At 43.8% G+C, this 23,622-nt stretch overlaps 1 protein-coding gene across 5 annotated transcripts in view; it reads left to right on the top strand.

Annotated features, from left to right (window-relative positions):
* Window positions 1-23,622, top strand: part of CYLD (CYLD lysine 63 deubiquitinase) — a 381,887-nt gene that overhangs the window by 152,812 nt on the left and 205,453 nt on the right. For all 5 annotated transcript variants that reach the window (XM_069216436.1, XM_069216434.1, XM_069216435.1 and 2 more), the window contains exon 6: window positions 21,052-21,162. In XM_069216436.1, the coding sequence (XP_069072537.1) occupies window positions 21,052-21,162 (111 nt within the window). The remainder of the gene's footprint in view (window positions 1-21,051; window positions 21,163-23,622) is intronic.

The following is a 23,622-nucleotide window of genomic DNA, read 5'->3' as shown; positions in this document are numbered from 1 at the left end:
ATCTGAATCTGAACAAAGTCACATACTTACATATTATTTTTAATATGTATTAAATATATTTTTATTGTTTTTCTTTATAGATATTTATTTATCTAATACGCAAATAGACTGCATCAGAGTGTGGGACAGCAAATGTGGGAGGAATCGTCCAGGTTCTTTCTAAAGCAGCAGTTATGTCTTCTGTTTATGGTTATTTAAATGTTACTCATACTTCAGGATTCATTGTTGGCTGGAAGTTGTGCTAGAACAGGAGTTTTTTATGTGTACCTAGTTTTCTGTTTTGTTGTGCAGGTATGCTGGAACTGTTACACACATATTTGTAAAAAAGACTGCAAAACTCACTTTTGGCTAGTTATGAGTTGCCAGTGGGGACCTTTAGAGCTGGTGTAGTTAAGGTCTCTATTCTGAAGCAGATAATGAGCTGATATTCAGCTTGTTGAGCCTTTTGTTGATATTCAAGGTGGTCCGTATGCAAATCATTGGAATATTTATTTCCACACTGATTTGAGTATTGAAATTCAAATATTGGTCAAGGTAGACACCTTGCTTTACATCTGATTTGGGGAATAACCCTTGGACACTGTAAAAGGTATAAGGATTGAGAAGATATGGTTGACCCTTTCCTCTCGACATCTGATTTCGACCGTTTCACCCTGGCTCTCTTTCCTCATTCTTTAAAATTGCCTAAGCCATCTGCACTTTTGGATAAATGTTCTGTATCATGCTGAAATAGAAGTAGATTTGTGCATCATATCCATAAGAGTAGTAGTTGATCCTAAACGTTCTTCAGGAGAGACTTTTGATGAGACAGGCATATTGCTCTTTATCTGTGCCAGGGTATTTCAGGATGCTGGTGAGCAGAGCATTACGTCCAGAGATGAGATAGCATCAACATCTGGACAGCTGCTCTGAAGGGCTTTGTTCTGCTGGTGTCAAGTGATCAACATCATCCGAGGTGATACCTTATTTGATTGGAATACCTTGGACTAGGAGCAGTGTACTTGAAAAATGTGTACACTCCATTTTCTGGTATGACATGAACCACTGTTGAATAATTCAGTTGAAAGCCATTCAATGTCCAAGAGTTTATATTAATGAATAATGCCTGTCTCTATACAACACTGTTGTCGTAATGTGGACTAGATGTGTGCAGAAAAGCTTTGCTCTTGATGTCTTTGCAAAGCTCGTTGGCAACTATTTCCTCAAACCTGATCATTTCTCCATGAATTTTGCTCTCTAGCATACTGAAGTAAAGCACATTATCCGTTATGAGACTCTTCGAGTGATGTTTTTCTCCTCACATAGACAATATATATATAAAGCAAAGTATTTCAGCTTCTTGCAGTCCAGTATAGCATGTCTGTGTAATTGTGCTGTAACATGTAACATTTTCTTGAATTGCTTCTGGCCACCTTAAAGTCGTCTCACCCAATTGGTCAGTTTATATCAGTCTTCTACAAACTATGAACGTTTTTTGATTTCTTTGTACATTCCCCTTTAAGAGAGTTTAAGTTTCCATTTGAAGAAAGAGGGGAAAAGCCAGCCCATTTCTTAGGCCCAGCCTAGACAGAACTTGTGCTGTTGCTTAACGACCTTTTATATATGCTTTGTAGGGTTCAACTCCGCCCATTGTCATTTGTCTCTGTCAGTGTACTTCAAAATTGCTTGCTAATGGGCAGTCCATCCTTCTTATCCCTCCTTTTTGACTTTCATTTACACCCATGGAGCTGGGACCACATACTGTATCTTTGCACTTTGGATTTTTATCTGTTTCTTGTAGGGACTATTTTATTATTTCTTGCCTGCTCATGTTACATTGTGGATGCATGTTCCAGAACAGCAACGCTCCCTCAGGGACTGGTCGAGCAAGCCCTCCAGCAGGTCTCTCTTCCCCCACCCTCTCTTTCGGCAGGCCTTCACATGATGAGCAGAGGCAGCGTTGGGTTCCTTTTCTTTAACGGGAGGCAGCATCAGGTCCTTTTCTTTGTCAGGAGGTGAGCTGGCCGGCCAGGACAGAATTGTTTTTTGTGCCCACTTTCTTCTGGGCAATTTATCCAGCCAGTGAATTTTAGAAGGGGAGGTGTTGCTTGATTTGATTCATGTCTGTTTGGCCTTCGGAGTTCCTTTTGAGCAATTTATCAAGCCAGTGCAATTTTGAAGGAAGGGCATTGCTCGATTTTATTTACGTGTGTTTGTCTGGCTTGCAAATTTCTTCCTCTGCCCTTCTTATGCTGTGTGAGCTACGAGCCCCCTGTGTGGTTCATGCCAACATTTTCTGCGTTGTTTGGACCAATCTATTTTGTGAGTCATCCACCTCTTCAGCAATTGGGCTTACCTTCACTGGTCTCTGGCTGTAGGGCAGCGTATTGGATACTTGCTCCTAGTGTCGATTGGACATGGTATACCTGTGTGGAGTGGACCAATCATCTTCCCATCAGTTGTTTTCCTTTCAAGCAGTGAGGTTTGAGGGGTAATTTCCCGACCTAGTGAAACGTGGGGGATCTGCGGGTAGACACGTTGGGTATGAAGGTCCCACCCTAATTAAAGGGAAGTGTGGATCGACGACCATCTTTCAGTGGAGAGGGTCGCAATATATTTCCCCTCTTGTGCATGCAAGCCCGATATCTTTGGCTGCAATATGGAAAATAGCTTGAATATTACGACTGCTATAGTTTTAGGGTACATTATCAGAGAAAAGTTTTCTTTGGCTGGAATAGTATTGCATCTGGTTAGCTCGGCACAAATGCCCCCCATTGTCTTGGTGCGCCGCTTTGTCATAGGTTATTCCTCATGCCACACTGTCATCAACTATTCTTTTTCAATTACAGGGACACTGCGCCTGCATTCGCAACCGGCTGGTATACTATCACATCAAGTTAGCTCGAAACACATGCCCCCATTCTGGACGCTTTTTGCATAGGTTATTCCTCAAGCCGCACTGTCTTCCACTTTTTCAATTACGGTGACCCTGCGCCTGCATTTCCACCCCTTAAAGCCAGATACGTTAACCTGTTGGCACACACTTTGGTAAGGTTTGTTACATACGATAACTCAGATCTAAAGCCCAGGTTCAGTTTCTTTACTGTTGGCCAGTGGAGTAATTAGGTTAAGATACGACCTTAGACCTACTACTGTGTCACGCTATTGGGAGTAAACGTTTTCATTTCACACAACTGTCAGCAAGCACGCTGGTTATCTTTTATCGGACGCTGGACCTGACGTTATTAATATACAAATTTGTATGTTACAGTCCTGAACATTCAGTAGATGGAAGCACACTGGTTTAAATCTGTTGCTAGCTTTAAGCTTGCATGATTTAAATCAGCAGCCAGTTTGAAGGTTGCATGAGAAGGCATAAGAGATTAAAGTTTATATTTCAAAACTGTCAGGCACCTTACTGCGGCGTACCATCATAACAGATGGAATTCTAAGTAGCACAGGTAGGGAAATATTTGGTTGGGAAGGCAGCACGTTGGAAGTTCCTCCGACGCCAGTACCAATTTTATTGTTTTACGTTATTGTAATTTATTATTCCTAATAAATGTTTTTCATTTAGCACAGGGGTCAGAAAACTCAGACATGTAAGCTGTTCTTGTCAGGAATTCGGAAGCAGGTTCAATACTTTTCACTGTAGTTAACCTTTTCCCATCCATAGTAGCACTATCAATGGTTTTGTCCTTATTTTGCTGTTGATGTCAGCCGGCATTGCATGGTAGAATGTGCGCGGTCTTCGTGGATACGTTTTAATGTAGCATCCTAGCTTTACACAGACGGGTGGTTTGTAATATTAAGTGATGATGGTATCAGTTTGATACCACTTCCAGTGACTGCTGTACTTTCTTTTTCCCTTGCTGTATCCTTGAGTGGGCATCTAATACTGTCGAAATCTTATGTATTATATTCTGCTCTCACGTGGCTTGTTCACACACTTAAATCGTATGATTCATTGTTCTTGTATTGTTTTAAACTGCCCTTACTTTCATTGCCATGCGATGTATCCTGCCTCTGGATTAATTGATTGTTCTGGTAGCGTGGTGTGCCATATGTTGAATGCTTCATCCTAATGTTTATAAGCAATAATTTGTATTGCATTGAAATGTTGCTTGGCACACTCGTCCAGTTAGTCATCCTGTCCCAGGATTATTTGATTGTTTCGGTAGCTTGATGTGCCATATGTTGAGCACATCAGCCTGATGTTTATAAGCAATCATTTTTATTACATTGGAATTTTACTTGGTAAAATGGTTCAATTAGTCATCTACAGGAACTCGGTTTTGGGGTGCACCTCTAGCCTGGCACTGCACGGCTATAGGAGGCCACGCTTTATTTGGTCCAGGGCTGTCAATCGACGCAATGGTTTCCCTTAAGAGGTAGGCATTCGACCACCTTGTTTGAGACTGCACTGAAGTCTTGCAGATCTTATCATCAATTACCCTAATAAGGTTTCAAAGGGGGCATTTTCCATCACAGCTCTCCTGCATTCCCTGGAGTTATAGTTTATCAAGGTTCTCCCAATGTCATATGCGGCTTCAAGGAGTAAAGCTGGCATTGCCACGGTTTCGAGAGAATAATAAGCGTCTGCAAAGGCCTGCACATAAAATTACAATCACATGTGTTTAATATGGTCACGCCCCTCCTCACATAATTCTACTCCACTCCAAACCATATATTTACACTCCACACAACACAATTCACCTGCAGATAATTCCACTACACATAGTTCCACTCCTATGCCACATATTTACATTCCACAAATATCCAACCAACTCCATGACACATAATTACACTCCACAAAATTCAGCTTTGCAGCATGCCACACAAATCTACACCACATACCACTCCATGCCACATAATTAAACTCCACATAATTCCACTCCACACATGCCATGTGATTCCACTCCATTTTACACCATTCCACATTATTCCATGCCCCGCCACACAGTTCCACACCACACAATTCAACGCAACACAATTACATCCCACATAACCTATTTGCACTGCACATACCACTGAACACCACATAATGCAACTCCACATAATTACACTCTGTTCAATGACCCCCACATAAATTCACTGTGCCTCATAACAAATCACAAAAGTACACACCACATCATTCCACATAATTCCACTCAGCATAATTTCACTAAACGCTAGAGTTCCATGCCACACAGTTCAAACCCACTCAATTCCATCCAACAGCACATAATTCCACTCCACAAAACAATTCCACTGCACACCACTTATATCCCACCCACAACGCATAATTCCACATCATGCCACAAAATTCCACACCACATACTTCCACTCCCTGACACACAATGTCACTACAAATAATTACACTCCTTGTCACACAGTCTCACCCACATAATTCTATCACACTCAATGTCACATACTAACCATCCACATAATTCCACTGCCCACCTTGCCACGTAATTCCACTAGACATAACACCCCTCAATGCCACACCAAACAATTAAAATCCATCCCTCATAATTCCACTCCACACCGTATACGTCCACTCCACATCACATGGCTAAAATACATTGACATTAACAATGTCCATAGCTCTCAGATTGCTGCACAGGTGAGACCTATTGGCCTTACCAATGCTTGTTGGGTGTGTGATTTTATTTCTTCCAGAGGCTTTCTGAGTCGTCACTTCTCACAGCAATAGAACGTTGTCACTGATAAAATGTTCTTTCTTTTAGTTGTATTTGTTTCCTTCTTTCTGTAGGTTTGCAAATGTTGTTTTTACCTCAAAATCCTCCTGTTCATTTCCGATTGTCCGGTTGTTATAAAGGGTGCCCATTTTTATCACCTCATGTATTTTCCCCTTCAGTAACGAGCACACATAGTTCAGCTATGTGCATCCTCTTGAGTTGTATTACTTGAGCATGGAGTGCATTTTCTTCCTTGTAAGAGCTAATGTGGGTGCTTTATTTGCCCCATGTATCTTTATTTTTAGGGGACAAGACTGTTGAAACCCGAGGCCACTGTAATCTCTCCAGCAGCATCAATTCTCCTTTGTGTGGATTAGTTTTGTCAAGGTCTCCCAGTGACATGTACTATCCTCCTCAATACCCCCACATATCTCCCTACAGTCACCATTGTAATATAAAGTGCTTTCATGTTCCCATTCTCTGTCGCTCTCTGGCTACCCACAGCGTCTTAGGAGCCCGTTCCTGCTCATGGCTGGTGCTCTGCTGTCCCATTGTAACTTGCTTACCCCTATTATTACATTCCACGTGAAAGATGAGGTTTTTTGTTAGTTAAAAGACAGTGGGTTGTGCCCACAGGGTGTTTGATTTGGGTCTGGCTGCTCCCAGCAGGCGAAATACCCTCAAACCCTCCATTAATACCCTGGTATTCTCTCTTCACATTTACTGTGTCTTTTCTCCACGGTGCTTGTACACTAGATTTCGATGTCATATGATGAGGTACTGATGCCAGGTACTGATATCAGCAAGTTGATCCAGCCTGGTTGAGGTCTAGTCAGTCGCAGCTTGTCTGCCACCTATAATTCTTCTGCATGGGCAGACGCGAAGCAGAATGCGAGACACATGCTGATGTCTGCAGTTTTCCCCGGTAAGCGGCTACTGATCAGCTGCCTGAAGTGTGGGGCACAAACCACGGCGCGCAAATGAAAAGCGGCAAAAGGTTATTTTTTGATTCAGTTATCAAGTTGCCGCTAGTTACCTGGCAATGAAAGCTGCCCACAGTGCTTTTGTGAGTGCTCCACTATATTTAGAACTAACCTTTAACTCCACAAATTACTTTGAGAACATCCACATCTTTCCTGAATGTCATGGCTGCAGCTGCTTCTTCATAGTGGAAAAAAACAAAGCAAGTCAATATTCAGTTCCTTATGGTAATTGGTATGCTATTATTTGTAAACCACGCCCTGGTTTCCATTTGGCTTCTACAAAGCTGCTCGCCTAAACAGTTGTTTCTTTAGTTTCATCCTGTGCCTAGGTTATACTTCAAAATGTAATTTCCTAGGGTAAAGTGCATCATAATATTGCTTCCTGTCAGGCTAGCGCACTTCTAGCTTCACAGACCTTGTGCTTGGACAAAACAAGAGTGATCGGCATGCTTGACTTCGTGGTTCTTTGTCGTCTTTACCTAGCAACCGTGCCTCTGCTGCATTCATGCTCTTTCTTCAGATGGCTCCGTGATGCCAGGCGCAGAAAGTGGAATTCCTTTTGACATCTGCAGGCAGCCAGTGAAGTTGTATAGGTGTATGCGTGCTGAGTTGCACGCTAGAGCGAGCTGCTTTGTTCTGCAATGATGATTGGTGCCGTGCAAGTAGAGAAGCCCATATATGCAGGCTCCTTTTAATTTAGTCTTTGATAAAAACCACAAACTAGAGGTTGGAGAAAACGTAGATCTTATTCAGCCGGCTAAATGGAAGTAGCCTTCGTTTCTGCAGATATAAAAGCACAAAGCTTACCTTTTTTCGAAGTCCTTAAGTTTTTCACCCACCATTGTTGTATTTGACGTGTAAAGGTGCTTCCACCATTCATGCCGAAAATGTTGTATTCTATCTTAGGCTGGTTTAAGCCTCTTACGACTGTGTGTGTCTCTATGCCTGCCTTGCTCTTTAAGACCTTTGTCGTCACTTGTGGCTCTGCAGTTACAAAACACCTTTTCATGTTGATTTGGTTCTTTCTATTGGCTATTTAGATGCATCGTTCCTCCTGCACTGAAATGCACTAGGAAGTATTTTTCAACTGAAAACAGCTCCCAAATGCAAATGTCAAATGTTTTGCCAATTTTGTTAACTGCAGTTTGAGAAGCTGCTCTCTTAGTGGTTTTCGGGGTAATTTTGTAGAGATGAAGCCCATAAACGCTTTAATTTTTACTGAGGGACTTGTTTAAGGCTTAGGGGATGGAATACTCAAAGCGTAATTGATATCCCATGTGCCGTAGACTATAATGCACTTGTAATATAGCGGACAGGGCATTTCTCACCCTTCTTACAGAGTATCCAATCTGTCAAACTCTAAATAACGCTGTGTCCTTTAAAATAAATAGCATGGTGCAAGAAAGTGATCTTTAAACTAGCATCCCACCACATGTAACCTTTAACATCTCCCACCTATCAAGTATAGTCTGATCTCACATCCCACCACCAAACGTGACGTTGCTAGTTATTTTCTCCTCTATCGCGTAAAAAGTAAAAATTTGTGAGCAAGGCATATTTAATTTTATGTGGCAACTCCGATTGGAAAAGGGTGCTTTGCCCTCAAGTGGTCCATATGTTTGCTGGAAAACCACACACATCAAGTTGAGCCGGGATTCTTTCTAACTCTGTGTACCTTTATCATCTATGGAGTCCTTCATTGATCATCTCTCTTAACAATCCTCTTGCATGCCTATATGGCACTTACCTTTTTACTCTTACGGGTCTTACATGTAGTGTACATGCTTCTGTATACTTGTGAAAATTCTTAATATACTCTCAGTGGTTCTACGTGTTTTGGACATAGTTATTTATTCTCATGTACATACTGTTGTTGACTTGGATTACATTCTAGTCCTTTCCAACTTCAGGTTTTAGCAAGGTTCCCTTCTGTTTGTTCCAAGATCTCTCAGTTGGATCTGAGGCGGTGTTCAAGTAAGGTGTCTGCTGTTTCTCTTTCCCCCAAAAAGTTTCTAGCCACATTCTTCTGGTTTGAATACTTTTGTTGAGAGGAGCTTTATAATACTGCTAAAGAGAAGATGAACCGCTTTGCAGAGGACAGCTACAGCACTAGCATTCCTGACTTCAGTGTTCATTTCAGGCAATGTCCTTCCTTTTCTGCCTGGACACCCGAATACTGAATTTAGGATTCTTTTCCTGTGTTGTTTTAGCTATTGGATCCTTATGAACGGTGTTGCTCACCTCAGGTGTTTGGTTGCAGTCTTATTCCAGCAGACTGTTATCTGCAGCTGCAGAGGTACAAATCGGTTAATTTGAATCAACTAATCATAACAGAAATCAGATTTTTCCTGATTTTTAAGGGGTCACTTGCTTATGTATACATTGACTAATTGAAGCATGCATCTTCTTGTAGTGTGCATCATTGTCTTCATGTGTAGTGACATTCTAGATGCAAGTCTTGAAATTTGTCTGGAAGCGTCTCCAGCTTCTGACTTGGTCTTGCCTCCGGGACCTGCTACGGGACGGCATATTCTTGACCATGGTGATCACTCATGGTGGTGTGGAGGGCGGCCGAGGTCTTTGACCTGCAGCTTCCCTCTGTCACAGTCAAGAGCAACTTCTTGATGGAGGTGCTGCAACCGGGGCTATCCTCTGCGGAACTTATCCTCCCCTTTTAATGAAGTCCTCATGCATATCTTCCTAGGCCAAGCTCTGAACGGGTATTCCGGTGAACAGATTCATTGCTTGTCACCACCTCTTTGCACCTAGAGGTCCAGCTTTCCTCACCCAGAACCCTCAAGAGCCTGGTGGTGCATGCTTCAGCCACCAAAGTCATCCCTAGCACGTTCCCTATTACTCTTCTGGACAGGGAATCCAAGAGGCTGGACACCTTCAGTAAAATCATTTTCTCTTCTACCAGCCTGCGATTGCAGTCTGTGAACACTGCATACCTCTTGGGCTGGTACTCCCACTCCTTGTGGGACTTAGTTGCACAAGTACTGGCCATGGTTTTGGGGGAGGCCTGGGCCATACCGAACCAGGCCATACTTGATGGCCCAGATGCAGCAAAGTTCACCTTCCAGTGTGAATTGTACACCAGCGATTTGCTGGGTAGGGCCATCGTGCCCACAGTGGAACTCTGCTGCCATGCCTAGTTCTATGGGCCATCCAGCTGGCACTAGTAAACATAATCTTTGATGGCTTTCCCCGTTTGGCAACAGGATCGAATCAGTGTTCGAGCCCATCAAGAAAATTTGGATCACTGCGAGGTCGTTGGGAACCTCCCTGGTTTCGCACAACTGCATTCCTCCTTTTGCTCATTCTGTGGCTGTGGTAGGGACTCCCAGCTCTTTCCGTACCCCAAGGCCGTCAGGCTTCCCAACCCTTCCATGGCCGTCTATGCGATTCCCACGGAGAATGCGGGATGCCAACTAGTGCACTGTCCTATCCCCCACCCATCTGGCTGCTGCAGCCTCCAAGCCCCTTTAGCATGCCCTCAACCCAGCACAGTCTCCCTGTTTGGCAGCAGGATCAGCCACCACCTGCCCCAATGGCAAACAATGACATCAGAGAAGTGAGTGCCTCCAATTGTCCAACAGGGTTGTTACACTCTGCCACGTCTAGAAACCCAGCCACGATCAGCGGACAGAGGACCACCCCTTCTTGCTGCGTCGGGAATTGCAGGCTCTTTTTTGCCAAAGGAGCCATCCAGAAGGTAGCAGCATCAGAAGTAGGTTGCGGTTGCTATTCCTGATACTTTCTGCTGCTGAAAAAAGACAAAAGCTTCTGCTCTCTCTTAGATTTTTGCTCTCTCAACATCTTCCTATGAAAGGAGAAATTCAAAATGCTCACCCTTATCCAGGCCTTCTCTGCCCTGAATTCCGTGGACTGAATTGTAGCGTTGGATATATGAGACATGTATTTCCACATTTTCATCCTGCAGGCCCATAGACGTTAACTACTGTACACGGTGGGCCAAAAGCATTTCTAGTTCACTGTACTCCCTTTTGGCCTCAACAGTGCCTCTTGGGTAATCACAAAAGGGTATGGTGGTGCTCGCAGCACATCTTCAAAGTTCAGGGGTTCCAGTCTTCCCCTATTTCAACGAATGGCTACTGAAGGTGGGCTTACAACAGGCAGTCATCTCCCACTCACCTCCAGACTATGGCGAAACTCCTCCATTCATTAAGGTACACTGTCACTCCCCTTCATCTGAGCCATTCTCGACACAGTGCTGTTCTGGAACGGAGAGTCAAGGACTTTCGGGCTATGTATCTGACGTTTCAGCCTCAGTCCTCAATCTTAGTTAGACTGACTCTGAGGCTGGTGGGTATGATGGCATCCTGGGAGTGAAGTATGCCAGGAGGCACATGTGGGCTCTGCAGTGGGATCTAAAGTTCCAATGGACACTGGACCAGAGAAATCTCGCCAACTTGGTCCGGATTCCAGAGGAGACTGCAAAAGACCTGGAGTGGTGGTTGATGAACTGCGACTTGGCCAACAGCTGACCCCTCTCCCTTCCACACCCAGAGTTGATGGAGGTGACCGATGCATCCCTTCTGGGATGCAGTGGCCATCTGCGAGAGGTGGGGATCAGAGCACTCTGGTCTCCAGCAGAGGCATGGCTTCTTAACTGTCTGGAGCTGAAGTCCATCCATTTGGCTTCAAAAGCCTTCCAACCATCCATCAAAGAAAGGTTAGTACAGATGTTTAATGAAAACACCACCCCCATGTGGTACTGCAACAAGCAGGGAGGGGTGGGGAAGGTCATAGACCCTGTGCCTGTGGACATATCTAGAATGTCAGGACATTTTCGTGATTGTACAATACGTGGCTGTATATTTGAATGCCAGGGCGGATCATGAATGGCACCTGTACCCAGAGATAGCACAAGGACTCTTCCGAGAATAGGGAGAACCATGGCTCAATCTGTTCACCACAACCAAGAACATGCAATGTCAGTACTTCTGCACATTAGAGTTTCCAAAGCAGTTCTCGCTCGGAAAGTCATTCCATTTAGAATGGAACTCAGGACTCCTGTATGTCTTTCCGCCACTGCCTTTTGTACCTCGAGTTCTCAAGAAGATCAGAATAAGGATCTTGCACCAGAACCTGTGTACTCTGCATCTTCATGCTAGGAGATTTAGCGGCAGCAGCTACAAGTGTTCGATCTCCCTCCCAAAGTCTGTAATGTCATCTTGGCAGTCAGGTGTTCCTTTACAGAAACCATATGTTCAATGGCATGTGTAGCTGCAGATACACATGCTGTGCACATCCCGCCATCTAGTGTTGGGCTCGGAGTGTTACAAGTTGTTTTTCTTCGAAGAAGTCTTTTTCGAGTCACGAGATCGAGGGACTCCTCCCCTTTAGGCTCCATTGCGCATGGGCGTCGACTCCATCTTAGATTGTTTTCTTTCCGCCATCGGGTTCGGACGTGTTCCTTTTCGCTCCGTGTTTCGGTTCGGAAAGTTAGTGAAAATTTCGGAAAATTCGACGGTATTGTTTGCGTTCGGTATCGGGTTAGTTACAACAGATCGACACCGAATTTTGAAGAGCTCCGGTGGCCCTTCGGGATTTTTTCGATTCCCCGGCGGGGCCTGGTCGGCCCGACGACGTGCGTCTTCAAAGCTAATGGAACAGACCCCATTCCGCTTCTGCCCCGAATGTCACAACAAGTATCCTTATACAGATCAGCATCTGGTCTGTAATTTGTGTTTGTCTCCAGAACACAAAGAGGATACCTGTGAGGCCTGTCGAGCGTTTCGGTCGAGGAAGACTTTAAGAGACCGAAGAGCAAGAAGACTACAAATGGCGTCGGCGCCGACAGGACAACAACACTTGGAGGAAGAGGAAGAAACCTTCTCCATCGCGGATTCGGACTCGGACGAGGTCGATCCCGAACAGACGCCGAAAACCGTGAGTAAGACATCACAACACAAAACTCACGGAAAAACCGTTGAAGCCCAGGGGACGCCACCGCCAGCAGGTCATGGCTTAACCCGAAAAATAGGTGACCGAGCATCGGCACCAAAAAAGGGCATGCATGTGTCGAAGTCATCCGACTCCGGTCGAGATACCGGCACAGAGCAGACTCGACCCAGAGACCCCAGGTCGGAGCAATCTCGACACCGAGAAGGCGGCACTGAAATGAGTCGGCATCGAGAGATCAGTACGCCGAAAATTAAAAAAGTGTCTTCGGAGCCGAAAAAGACTGCCGAAAAAGTTTCCATACCGAAACATCCGGCCTCGGAACCGAAATCGAGTTCCTACACAGAGGAACAGGGCCTGTCCTCACAAATGCAAGGACACAAATTCGGACAAGAACTGGATGCAGGGGAGCCAGATTACACTCAAAGAAGGCTCCACATTCAAAAGGACACAGGGAAGATCAGTACTTTCCCTCCAATAAGAATGAAAAGAAAACTTGCCTTCCAAGAGAAAGACAAGCAGCCTCAGGCAAAGGTGGCAAGACAAGTGACTCCGCCACCATCTCCACAACGCTCACCACAACTATCACCAGTAGCCACACCACCAATGATGCAGTCCCCAACTCACACAGGGATGAGTCAGGATGATCCCGACGCTTGGGATCTTTATGATGCGCCTGTATCAGATAACAGTCCCGACTGTTATCCAATGAGACCGTCACCACCTGAGGACAGCACTGCGTACACACAGGTGGTGGCAAGAGCAGCAGCGTTTCATAACGTCACCCTGCACGCAGAACCTATAGAGGATGACTTTCTCTTTAATACACTGTCGTCCACACATAGCCAGTACCAGAGTCTCTCTATGTTACCGGGAATGCTCAAACACTCCAAACAAGTGTTTCAGGAACCTGTGAAGGGAAGGGCCATAACTCCAAGGGTGGAGAAGAAGTACAAAGCGCCACCAACAGACCCTGTGTACATCACGCAGCAATTAACACCAGACTCAGTGGTAGTAGGGGCAGCTCGTAAAAGGGCGAACTCACACACCTCAGGAGACGCCCCACCTCCAGACAAAGAAAGTCGCAAGTTTGACGCAGCGGGGAAAAGGGTTGCGGCACAGGCAGCCAACCAATGGCGCATTGCCAACTCACAGGCATTGCTGGCGAGATATGATAGGGCTCATTGGGACGAAATGCAACATTTCATTGAACATCTGCCCAAAGAGTTCCAAAAATGAGCACAACAAGTGGTGGAGGAAGGCCAGAGTATCTTGAACAATCAGATACGCTCAGCAATGGATGTAGCCGACACAGCTGCTAGGACTGTAAATACAGCAGTGACCATACGGAGGCACGTATGGCTAAGAACCTCCGGATTCAAGCCTGAAATACAACAAGCGGTCCTGAATATGCCATTTAACGGACAGCAGTTGTTTGGGCCGGAGGTGGACACTGCCATAGAAAAACTTAAAAAAGACACAGATACGGCCAAAGCCATGGGCGCACTCTACTCCCCACAGAGCAGAGGCACATTTCGGAAATCACAGTTTAGAGGGGGGTTTCGGGGACAGAGCACAGAGCCCTCACCCTCACAAACAAGACCCACTTATCAAGGCCAATATCAGCGGGGAAGTTTTCTGGGACAATACAGAGGAGGACAGTTCCCAAAGAGTAGAGGGAAGTTCCAGAGCCCCAAAACTCCACAAAATAAACAGTGACTTCAACGTCACAAATCCCCAACACATGACACCAGTGGGGGGGAGACTAACCAATTTCTACAACAACTGGGAACAAATAACAACAGACACGTGGGTCCTAGACATTATCCATCATGGTTATTGCATAGAGTTTCTTCAATTCCCTCCAAATGTCCCACCGAAAACACACAACATGTCCAAACAACACATGGATCTCTTACAACTAGAGGTCCAAGCGTTGTTGCAAAAAGATGCAATAGAGCTAGTACCAGTTCATCAGAAGGGAACAGGCGTTTACTCCCTGTACTTTCGCATACCCAAAAAAGATAAAACTCTAAGACCTATACTAGATCTCAGAACATTAAACATATACATCAAATCAGATCACTTTCACATGGTGACACTGCAAGACGTGATCCCATTGCTCAAACAACAAGACTACATGACAACACTAGACCTCAAGGATGCGTATTTCCATATACCCATACATCCTTCCCACAGAAAGTACTTAAGGTTTGTAATCCAAGGAGTACATTACCAGTTCAAAGTGTTGCCATTCGGGATAACAACAGCGCCAAGAGTTTTTACAAAATGCCTGGCAGTAGTAGCAGCTCATATCAGAAGGCAGCAAATACATGTGTTCCCGTACCTAGACGATTGGTTAATCAAGACCAATACGCAAAACACACGAAGTATGTCATAGAAACCCTTCACAAGCTAGGTTTCTCACTCAACTACAACAAATCACACCTACAGCCGTGTCAAATACAACAATACTTAGGAGCAACAATCAACACAACAGAAGGGATTGCCACTCCAAGTCCACAAAGGGTACAGGCATTTCAAAACGTAATATAAGCCATGCACCCAAACCAAAAGTTACAGGTAAAATTAGTGATGAAACTACTAGGCATGATGTCCTCATGCATAGCCATTGTCCCAAACGCAAGATTGCACATGCAGCCCTTACAACAGTGCCTAGCATCACAATAGTCACAGGCACAGGGTCAACTTCAAGATCTAGTGTTGATAGACCGCCAAACATACACCTCGCTTCAATGGTGGAACACTATTAATTTAAACAAAGGGCGGCCTTTTCAAGACCCTGTGCCTCAATACGTAATAACAACGGATGCCTCCATGATAGGGTGGGGAGCACACCTCAACCAACACAGCATCCAAGAACAATGGGACACTCAGCAGAGACAGTTTCACATAAATCACTTAGAACTACTAGCAGTATTTCTAGCGCTGAAAGCATTTCAACCTATAATAACCCACAAACACATTCTTGTCAAAACAGACAACATGACAACGATGTATTATCTGAACAAACAGGGAGGAACACACTCGCCACAGTTGTGTCTCCTGGCACAGAAAATATGGCATTGGGCGATTCACAACCACATTCGCCTAATAGCGCAGTTCATACCTGGAATTCAAAACCAGTTAGCAGACAATCTCTCTCGGGATCACCAACAGATCCACGAATGGGAAATTCATCCCCAAATACTAAAAACTTACTTCCAAAGGTGGGGAACACCGCAAATAGACCTATTTGCAACAAACGAAAACGCAAAATGCCAAAACTTCGCATCCAGGTACCCACAGGCTCACTCTCAGGGCAATGCGTTATGGATGAGTTGGTCAGGGATATTTGCATACGCTTTTCCCCCTCTCCCACTCCTTCCATATCTAGTAAACAAATTGAGTCAAAACAAACTCAAACTCATACTAATAGCACCAACTTGGGCAAGACAACCTTGGTACACAACACAACTAGACCTCTCAGTAGTGCCCCATATTAAGCTACCAAACAGACCAGATCTGTTAACACAAACAACAGATCAGACACCCAAATCCAGCATCGCTGAATCTAGCAATTTGGCCCCTGAAGTCTTAGAATTCGGGCACCTAGACCTTACACAGGAATGTATGGAGGTCATCAAACAAGCTAGGAAACCAACCACAAGACACTGCTATGCAAATAAGTGGAAAAGATTTGTTTATTACTGCCATAATAATCAAATTCAACCATTACACGCATCTGCTAAAGACATCGTCAGCTACCTACTGCACTTACAAAAGTCAAAGTTCGCTTTTTCATCCATTAAAATACATCTCACCGCAATTTCAGCTTATCTGCAAATTACGCACTCAACTTCATTATTCAGGGTCCCAGTCATAAAAGCATTTATGGAGGGTCTGAAAAGAATTATCCCACCAAGAACACCACCAGTTCCTTCGTGGAATCTCAACATTGTCTTAACACGACTTATGGGTCCACCTTTTGAACCCATGCACTCATGTGAGATACAGTACTTAACATGGAAAGTAGCTTTTCTGATAGCTATCACATCTCTCAGAAGAGAAAGTGAAATACAAGCATTTACTATACAAGAACCCTTTATTCAGTTACATAAACATAAAGTAGTTCTACAAACAAATCCTAAATTCTTACCTAAGGTCATATCACCGTACCACTTAAATCAAACAGTGGAACTCCAGGTATACTTTCCAGAACCAGATTCGGTAGCTGACAGAGCATTACATACATTAGACATTAAAAGGGCACTAATGTACTACATAGATAGAACGAAACAAATTCGCAAAACAAAACAATTGTTTGTTGCATTCCAAAAACCTCATACAGGGAATCCAATATCCAAACAAGGCATTGCCAGATGGATAGTTAAATGTATTCAAACCTGTTATATAAAAGCAAAAAGAGAACTGCCTATTACACCAAAGGCACACTCAACTAGAAAGAAAGGTGCTACCATGGCCTTTCTAGGAAACATACCAGTGACTGAAATATGTAAGGCAGCCACATGGTCTACGCCTCATACATTTACCAAGCATTACTGCGTGGATGTGTTAACAACACAGCAAGCCACAGTAGGACAAGCAGTATTACGGGCTTTATTTCAAACAACTTCAACTCCTACAGGCTGAACCACCGCTTTTGGGGAGATAACTGCTTACTAGTCTATGCACAGCATGTGTATCTGCAGCTACACATGCCATCGAACGGAAAATGTCACTTACCCAGTGTACATCTGTTCGTGGCATGAGACGCTGCAGATTCACATGCGCCCTCCCACCTCCCCGGAGCCTGTAGCCGTTTTAAGTTGAGAAAAAATTAGACTTGTACATTTGTAAATTTGTAAATATATTACTTTTAAACACATTATGTACATACATATTTACTCCATTGCATGGGCACTATTACTATATACACAACTCCTACCTCACCTTCTGCGGGGAAAACAATCTAAGATGGAGTCGACGCCCATGCGCAATGGAGCCGAAAGGGGAGGAGTCCCTCGATCTCGTGACTCGAAAAAGACTTCTTCGAAGAACAACAACTTGTAACACTCCGAGCCCAACACTAGATGGCGGGATGTGCACAGCATGTGAATCTGCAGCGTCTCATGTCACGAACAGATGTACACTGGGTAAGTGACATTTTCCACACTTGCCATTGGGACAGATTTGTGGCTTGGTGCTCCTCACATCAAGTTGACCCACTTTCTGCCTCCCTGTTGAAGGCGATGTTGTTTGTGTTATCTTTAGCCAGGCAGAGCCTTTCCCAGGGCACTGTTAAAGGTTACCTTTCTGCCGTTTCGGCTTTTTTGCCAGATCAGCCCTCGTTTAAGTCAACAGTTGTGTTTTCTTAAGGACTTACAGCATCTGTTGCCTCCTGCCCCTTTCATTATGCCCCAGTGGGACCTTAATTTGGTCTTAACGTAACTTATGTGGTCTCCATTCGAAACCCACGCACAACTATCCTTTAAGACTTAAGTCAGTGTTCTTAGTGACATTTACATTAGCAGGAGAGTGAGTGAACTTCAAGCTCTTCCTTTTAACACTCCCCCATCCTGTAAGCCCACACAGGCAGGTTCTGCAGACTTGTGCCCCCTTTCCGTCAAAGGTGGGGACCCTTTCCCATGTTGGCCAAAACATAATACTGCTGATATGTTTCGCTCCACCTTATCCTTTCATAAAAGAGGAGAGACTCCACCCTTTGGACCCAAAAAGAGCCCTCTCCTTTTACATTGATCGCACCAAAGAACACTGGGTGGATGATGAGTTCTTCATTGGGTTCGCTGGAGCGAAAAAGGCAAGGTAGTGCAGAAATGGACCATCTCTTAGTGGATTGTACTCTGCTCTTTTATGTACTAGTTAAGAAAAGCCCCTTGAGGGCTTGTGGGCTCATTCCTCCAGAGCGAAGGCCACTACTACTGCGTTAGCACATAGAGTACTTGTCGTGCACATCTCTCAGGTTGCTACACACTCCACACATTCATGAAATCCTACTGCCTGGGCAGTCAGGTCTGTTAAAAAGACCATACCCACTTCCTCGCTTTGGTGTTTATTTGAAGGTGAGGAATCTGAGGTTAGAAGTCTCTATCAGAATAAAAGATACTTACCTTTGATAATGCTTTTTTCTGGTAGAGAAAAACTGCAGATTCCTGCGCATATATAGGCCCTGGGCATGTCACTTCCGACATGGATGATGTCGACACTGGGCTGCCAATGTCACCTACCTGCACACAAAGATACTGCTCAAGATTTTCCAGATCCATTCTGATGCCTTGGGAATAGTGTAAGATGAGGAATCTGCAGTTAGAGTTTCTACCGAAAAAGTGTTACTGAAGGTCATTACTAGCTTATTCCCTTTTAATTTCATTCTTTTTCTGTCTCACCTTCCAGACAGCATAATCAGTCTGGTTGTGAAAAGCCCTGTTGTCAGCTTACAGTGGTTTTTGCCCCACCCATTAAGTACCATTGGTTGGCTTTATTGTTGCTCTTGTTTGCTGCTTTTAATTTATTAGGGTCGAGCATGCAAAGCGCTCTGTACCTGTTGTTATCTCTCTATGGGCTTGTAACCATGCCCATCGGATTGGTTGGTTCGTGGGCTTGCCTTTTAAAATATGCTTGACTTGATTAGTGAAAGGACCTCATGCCTTTTCCGGTGTTTAGCCCTCCTCGAGCACACCGGCCAACCACTGAAAACATTCGAGGCTCCATGTTTTCTGTTTGTTTTTCTGGACTACTTTTTCCATTTATTTCATAGGCAGCACAATCTCGCTGGGCAGTAATGGAGCGATTTGCATGACGTCGACCATGTTATATAGATAATTACACTTTTATAGATAATTGCACCTTTTCCGGTTACATGGATAATTGCACTTTTGCCGATACGTTTGACTGCGAGCATTCTGTTTCCTTTTCTGTGTCTCCTTCACGCTAATGGCCACCGTTGGTCCACTTATTTGAAACTGTTTTACTTTTCATTTCCAGTTTATGTGGCACTGGTTAGGAGTTTACAACGCTAATAGCTCTAACTCGAGCAAATGCGAGACCCATTGCATTGCAAATGCTTGTTAAGCTTGTGTGGACTTTCCTGCTGCTTTTGTTGTTCCCCCACATGGCTCATAACCTCATTAGGTGTGTCCTTCCACTGCTTACTTTTAAGGTGCTACTTATTTCTTTTTGAATACGCAGCCCATGATAGTGCATGTGATTTCCAGTTGTCTCTCTCACGTACTTCTTTTTTGCTGTCCTCCACCACGCTCTGTGTTGATTTCTCTTGCCCAGGTGCTTCTCTTCCACTTCCCTCAGTGTTGGGCTCGCCCTCATCTTTTTGTAGGTGTGCATGCACTGTACAGCATGCACACTCCTGCAAAGTGATGCAGCCGTGTCATCAAGCCTTTTATATTTAGCTTTTGTCATGCCATCCTGCACAGCACGGCATCTTACCAAAGATGTACAGTATAACTGAAAGGCATTGACAAAGTCAAGAGGTCCCAAAGGCGAGACAGACCTGTTGGCTTTTCCACTGCTTGCTTGTTTTAGCTTGGCGTGGTTGTTTATTATGTTTTATATTCTTTATGGTCGCTACCAGCATGTATACATCTCAGCTTACTGCAGCACATAAAAATGCATCTAACAAAAAATTCAGCTAATTTTAACTTAAATATATCACACCCTCACAAGCACAACATCACATCATAACTATCAGACTAGCAGTGCTTTTATCAAGACAGTGTAAAGTTAAAGATTATTGTTACAATGTTGTATTAGGTATGTAGAATATTTTTGCATGAGGAGATGTACCTATTTTTTTTAACCTAATTTCATTGTGTTGCGTTTTAACTTTATATGATTTCTGTACAGCTTTATGTTTTGCTTTCAGTTTGGAAATTAAATATTTCGAAACGTTTTATTCCAAAACTACTCCGTGAGAAAGAAACTGGAATTAAGAAATGGGAATTAACATAATTGGGTAGTGTGAGTGGTTTATGCGAGTAGGATATAGAAAACTAAAGCAAGAGAATAACAAAATTGGAAAGGGTGAGGTGAGCTAGTTACAATGAATGTAAAGAAAGCATCAGCAATTAAGACAGGGTAAACCTAAGTTTGTAATACAAGTTCAATAGATTGTTAAGGGGAGAAATTGATGCGTTTCGTTTGTTGTGTGTCAAAACAAGACCATAAAACACATTAGGAGGTTGGGTAATCGAAGTTATACAGAATGCCTGATTACAAGCAGAACAGCAAGCGGGACAGGAAATAAATTTATTTCTGTCTTGGACCGGCTAAGGCGAAAAGAACACAATAGCTGCTGGCAAAACACAGTTGTCAATTTATTTTAAGTACATTTGAAAAATTTGCATGCTCCTTGCAGGATACGACATGCCCACCAGTGTGTAAATTCCTACTTAATTGAATGCTTATAATATTTAATTCTGAACTAACTTAATTTGTATACACAGCAACAACCCCTGAACTTGGAAGGAGAAGCAGATCTGAATATTTTTACACATTGAATGGAACATCGAGCGATTCCCAACCCAAGTCAAAAAGTCCTTGGTACATTGATGAAGGTAACTCTAAGCTTTTTTTTTAAATGTATATCTGTAATATTAAATGTTACTTGTGTGCATAATAGAGTTAATGGCATTTTGAGGACTTTTACTTGGTGGGTGTAATGATTAAAATATAGCATTTTTTTTTATTCTGTCATTTTGCTGCTAAGCTTTACTTCTAAACACTGCTTCTTATACCAGACGTGTTTATTTACTCAGTGGGACGTATTTGTGATCTACAGCAACCCAAACTCTGTTCTTCAGTAACCTTTGTTGAATTTGTTCTCCAAATGTCACCTGTTGTATTGTACCTTCATTTCTTGGGGTGACTATATCAGAGGTCTGGGGAGCCATCAAACTAGGACGGTGAATTGTGGGGTTTGGTGTATGAGGTTTTTCTTTTAAGCAAATGTTATTAGTTTTTCATTTTTTACCTCCATATACCTAGAGCACATCATGGCATCATGGCTTAATCGTTGAGGCATTGTCTCTGTAGGAAACTATGATGAGACAGTGACAAAGAGAACATTCAAATCAGTATCATCAATTTGTCGACAATAAGCAGTACTAACTCCGCACTTTGGATGAATGGAGCATTTTATGCCATGACATAACACTAAAGAAAACAAAACATTCAAAAAGAAAAACAGCAAGTCTCTGATCACATATAAGCGGTGATGTTGATGGCAAATCCCATGTTGTAATTAAATGTGTAATACGTGTTGGTTCATTAGCCACCTTTCAGGGGAACCCTCCTAGAGCTAGGATTTCCAAATATTTTCCACATTGTAATATTACTTTCATCAGTGATATGTTACCACAGCCGGTTCTGTCTAAGATGGTTTAGTGCAGTCTTTCCTAAACTGTGGACCGGGAGACGATTTTAGTGGATCCTGAAAGTCTAAGCAATTAATGAAGATGGATTTCAATTCTGTACTTATCTGGTCACATTTGCCATGCTTCAAAGACAGAGGTCACGTGTCCGGCTATGACTTCTGACAAATAGCGGCTTCTTTTTTTTAACATTGGATTGGTGGTTACAGACGCCTCTCACTTTGCAGACAGAGAAAGAAAAGTAAAGGGAATTGTGTGACAATCTTGCTGGGGTACAGAATGTGAATGGAAAGGCTGTAGGATGTCATTCTGTGTAACACACAACAAAATATAAATGCCTGTAAATGAACTGTGGCTACTCAGCAGTTAAAAAAACAAAGGTAAAGCACTTATTTGTAATTCTGTGTCAGGACCGGCGGCGAGTATTATGCCTTTCTTTCTTCATTTTATTTTGACAGCAGCCATAACAATCATTATCAAAACCACAAATCCCATGAACACCTGGGAGAGAAAACTTCATAATTCATCCAATCAGGGACCACATAACCCTTTATAGTCCATTGTTCCTGTTGATTCTGCCTCTTTCTTCACTGCTCGTCGTAGCTGACAGTGAAGTGAAAGGCCTGTGACCACTTATTTATATTCTGTATTTGATGTTGCAAGTATTGCTGATTGCTTAGATATTCAAGTGTTTTTGTTTTGCTGCCTATTTACAACTGCTGTGGAAGTGCTTCCCGCTTCTATGCGGTTGGAGGCCTCCCTGAGGGCAGACGCTTGTCTGAGACATATCGGGGATGTGCGACACGGTGTTCCGACCACTAGGGGTGCCCGCACGCCTCCTAGGATGCTCTATCTTTTGACCTGCTTGCGCTGTCTGATTCACGTTAGAGATAGCGATCGGAACAGCGTGACCAGCCAACGCCATCTTGGAAGCTAGGCCTGGAGTGGTATGGCCCTTTTTAGGGGTCTGTATTCGGCCTCAGGCCATTTCTGCCATTGCTAAGAGCATGTATTGACGCCCCAGTGATGAGGTCTGTAATTGAGCCTGATGAAAGTCTTTAAACTGCTAATACACACAGGAGGTGCAGCATGATTACATGCCGGTCCCTCGAGAGAGCCATAGGACACCGCGCTTAGGTCCCAATACTTACCAGTAATAATATTAGCCCAGTGTACACAAGGGCGTGGGTGTCCTAGCAAACATTACTGTGCCTATCTGATAAGACTTCTAGTTGCAGATTCCTCACCTTAGAATTTCTCTCAGGCGTCAGTCTGGATCTGGAGGTTTTTCTGAAGCAGTACCACTGCGTGCCGTCAGGTGATGACAAACGACTCCGTGTCTGTTGTTGGTGTTGTGTTTGGCAGATATGGCATTGCGGGTCATATATAGGTACCACTCCAGCGCACTGACATAATTTATTTTATTTCCGCGCCAGCCTAAGTGCAGATCGGAAGAAGAGCTACCCCAAGCAGCTCTGGAGGGCACCTAGGGATCTATTTCCGGATCTGCATTGGTGTTGGTCGTGCCACTGCGACCTTTCCCGACAACACAGATGTGGATGCTCCAGGCGCTGCCCGCGCCCACAGTCGGTGTTGATCCCATAAATATTATGGACTCCAACCCGGAGCTAGCCCGGCATTGCT

The sequence above is a fragment of the Pleurodeles waltl genome, chromosome 12 (assembly GCF_031143425.1).
Source record: "Pleurodeles waltl isolate 20211129_DDA chromosome 12, aPleWal1.hap1.20221129, whole genome shotgun sequence".
Taxonomy (NCBI): domain Eukaryota; kingdom Metazoa; phylum Chordata; class Amphibia; order Caudata; family Salamandridae; genus Pleurodeles; species Pleurodeles waltl.
Note: the sequence above shows the minus strand (reverse complement) of the source record. Positions and strands in the feature narration are given on the sequence as shown.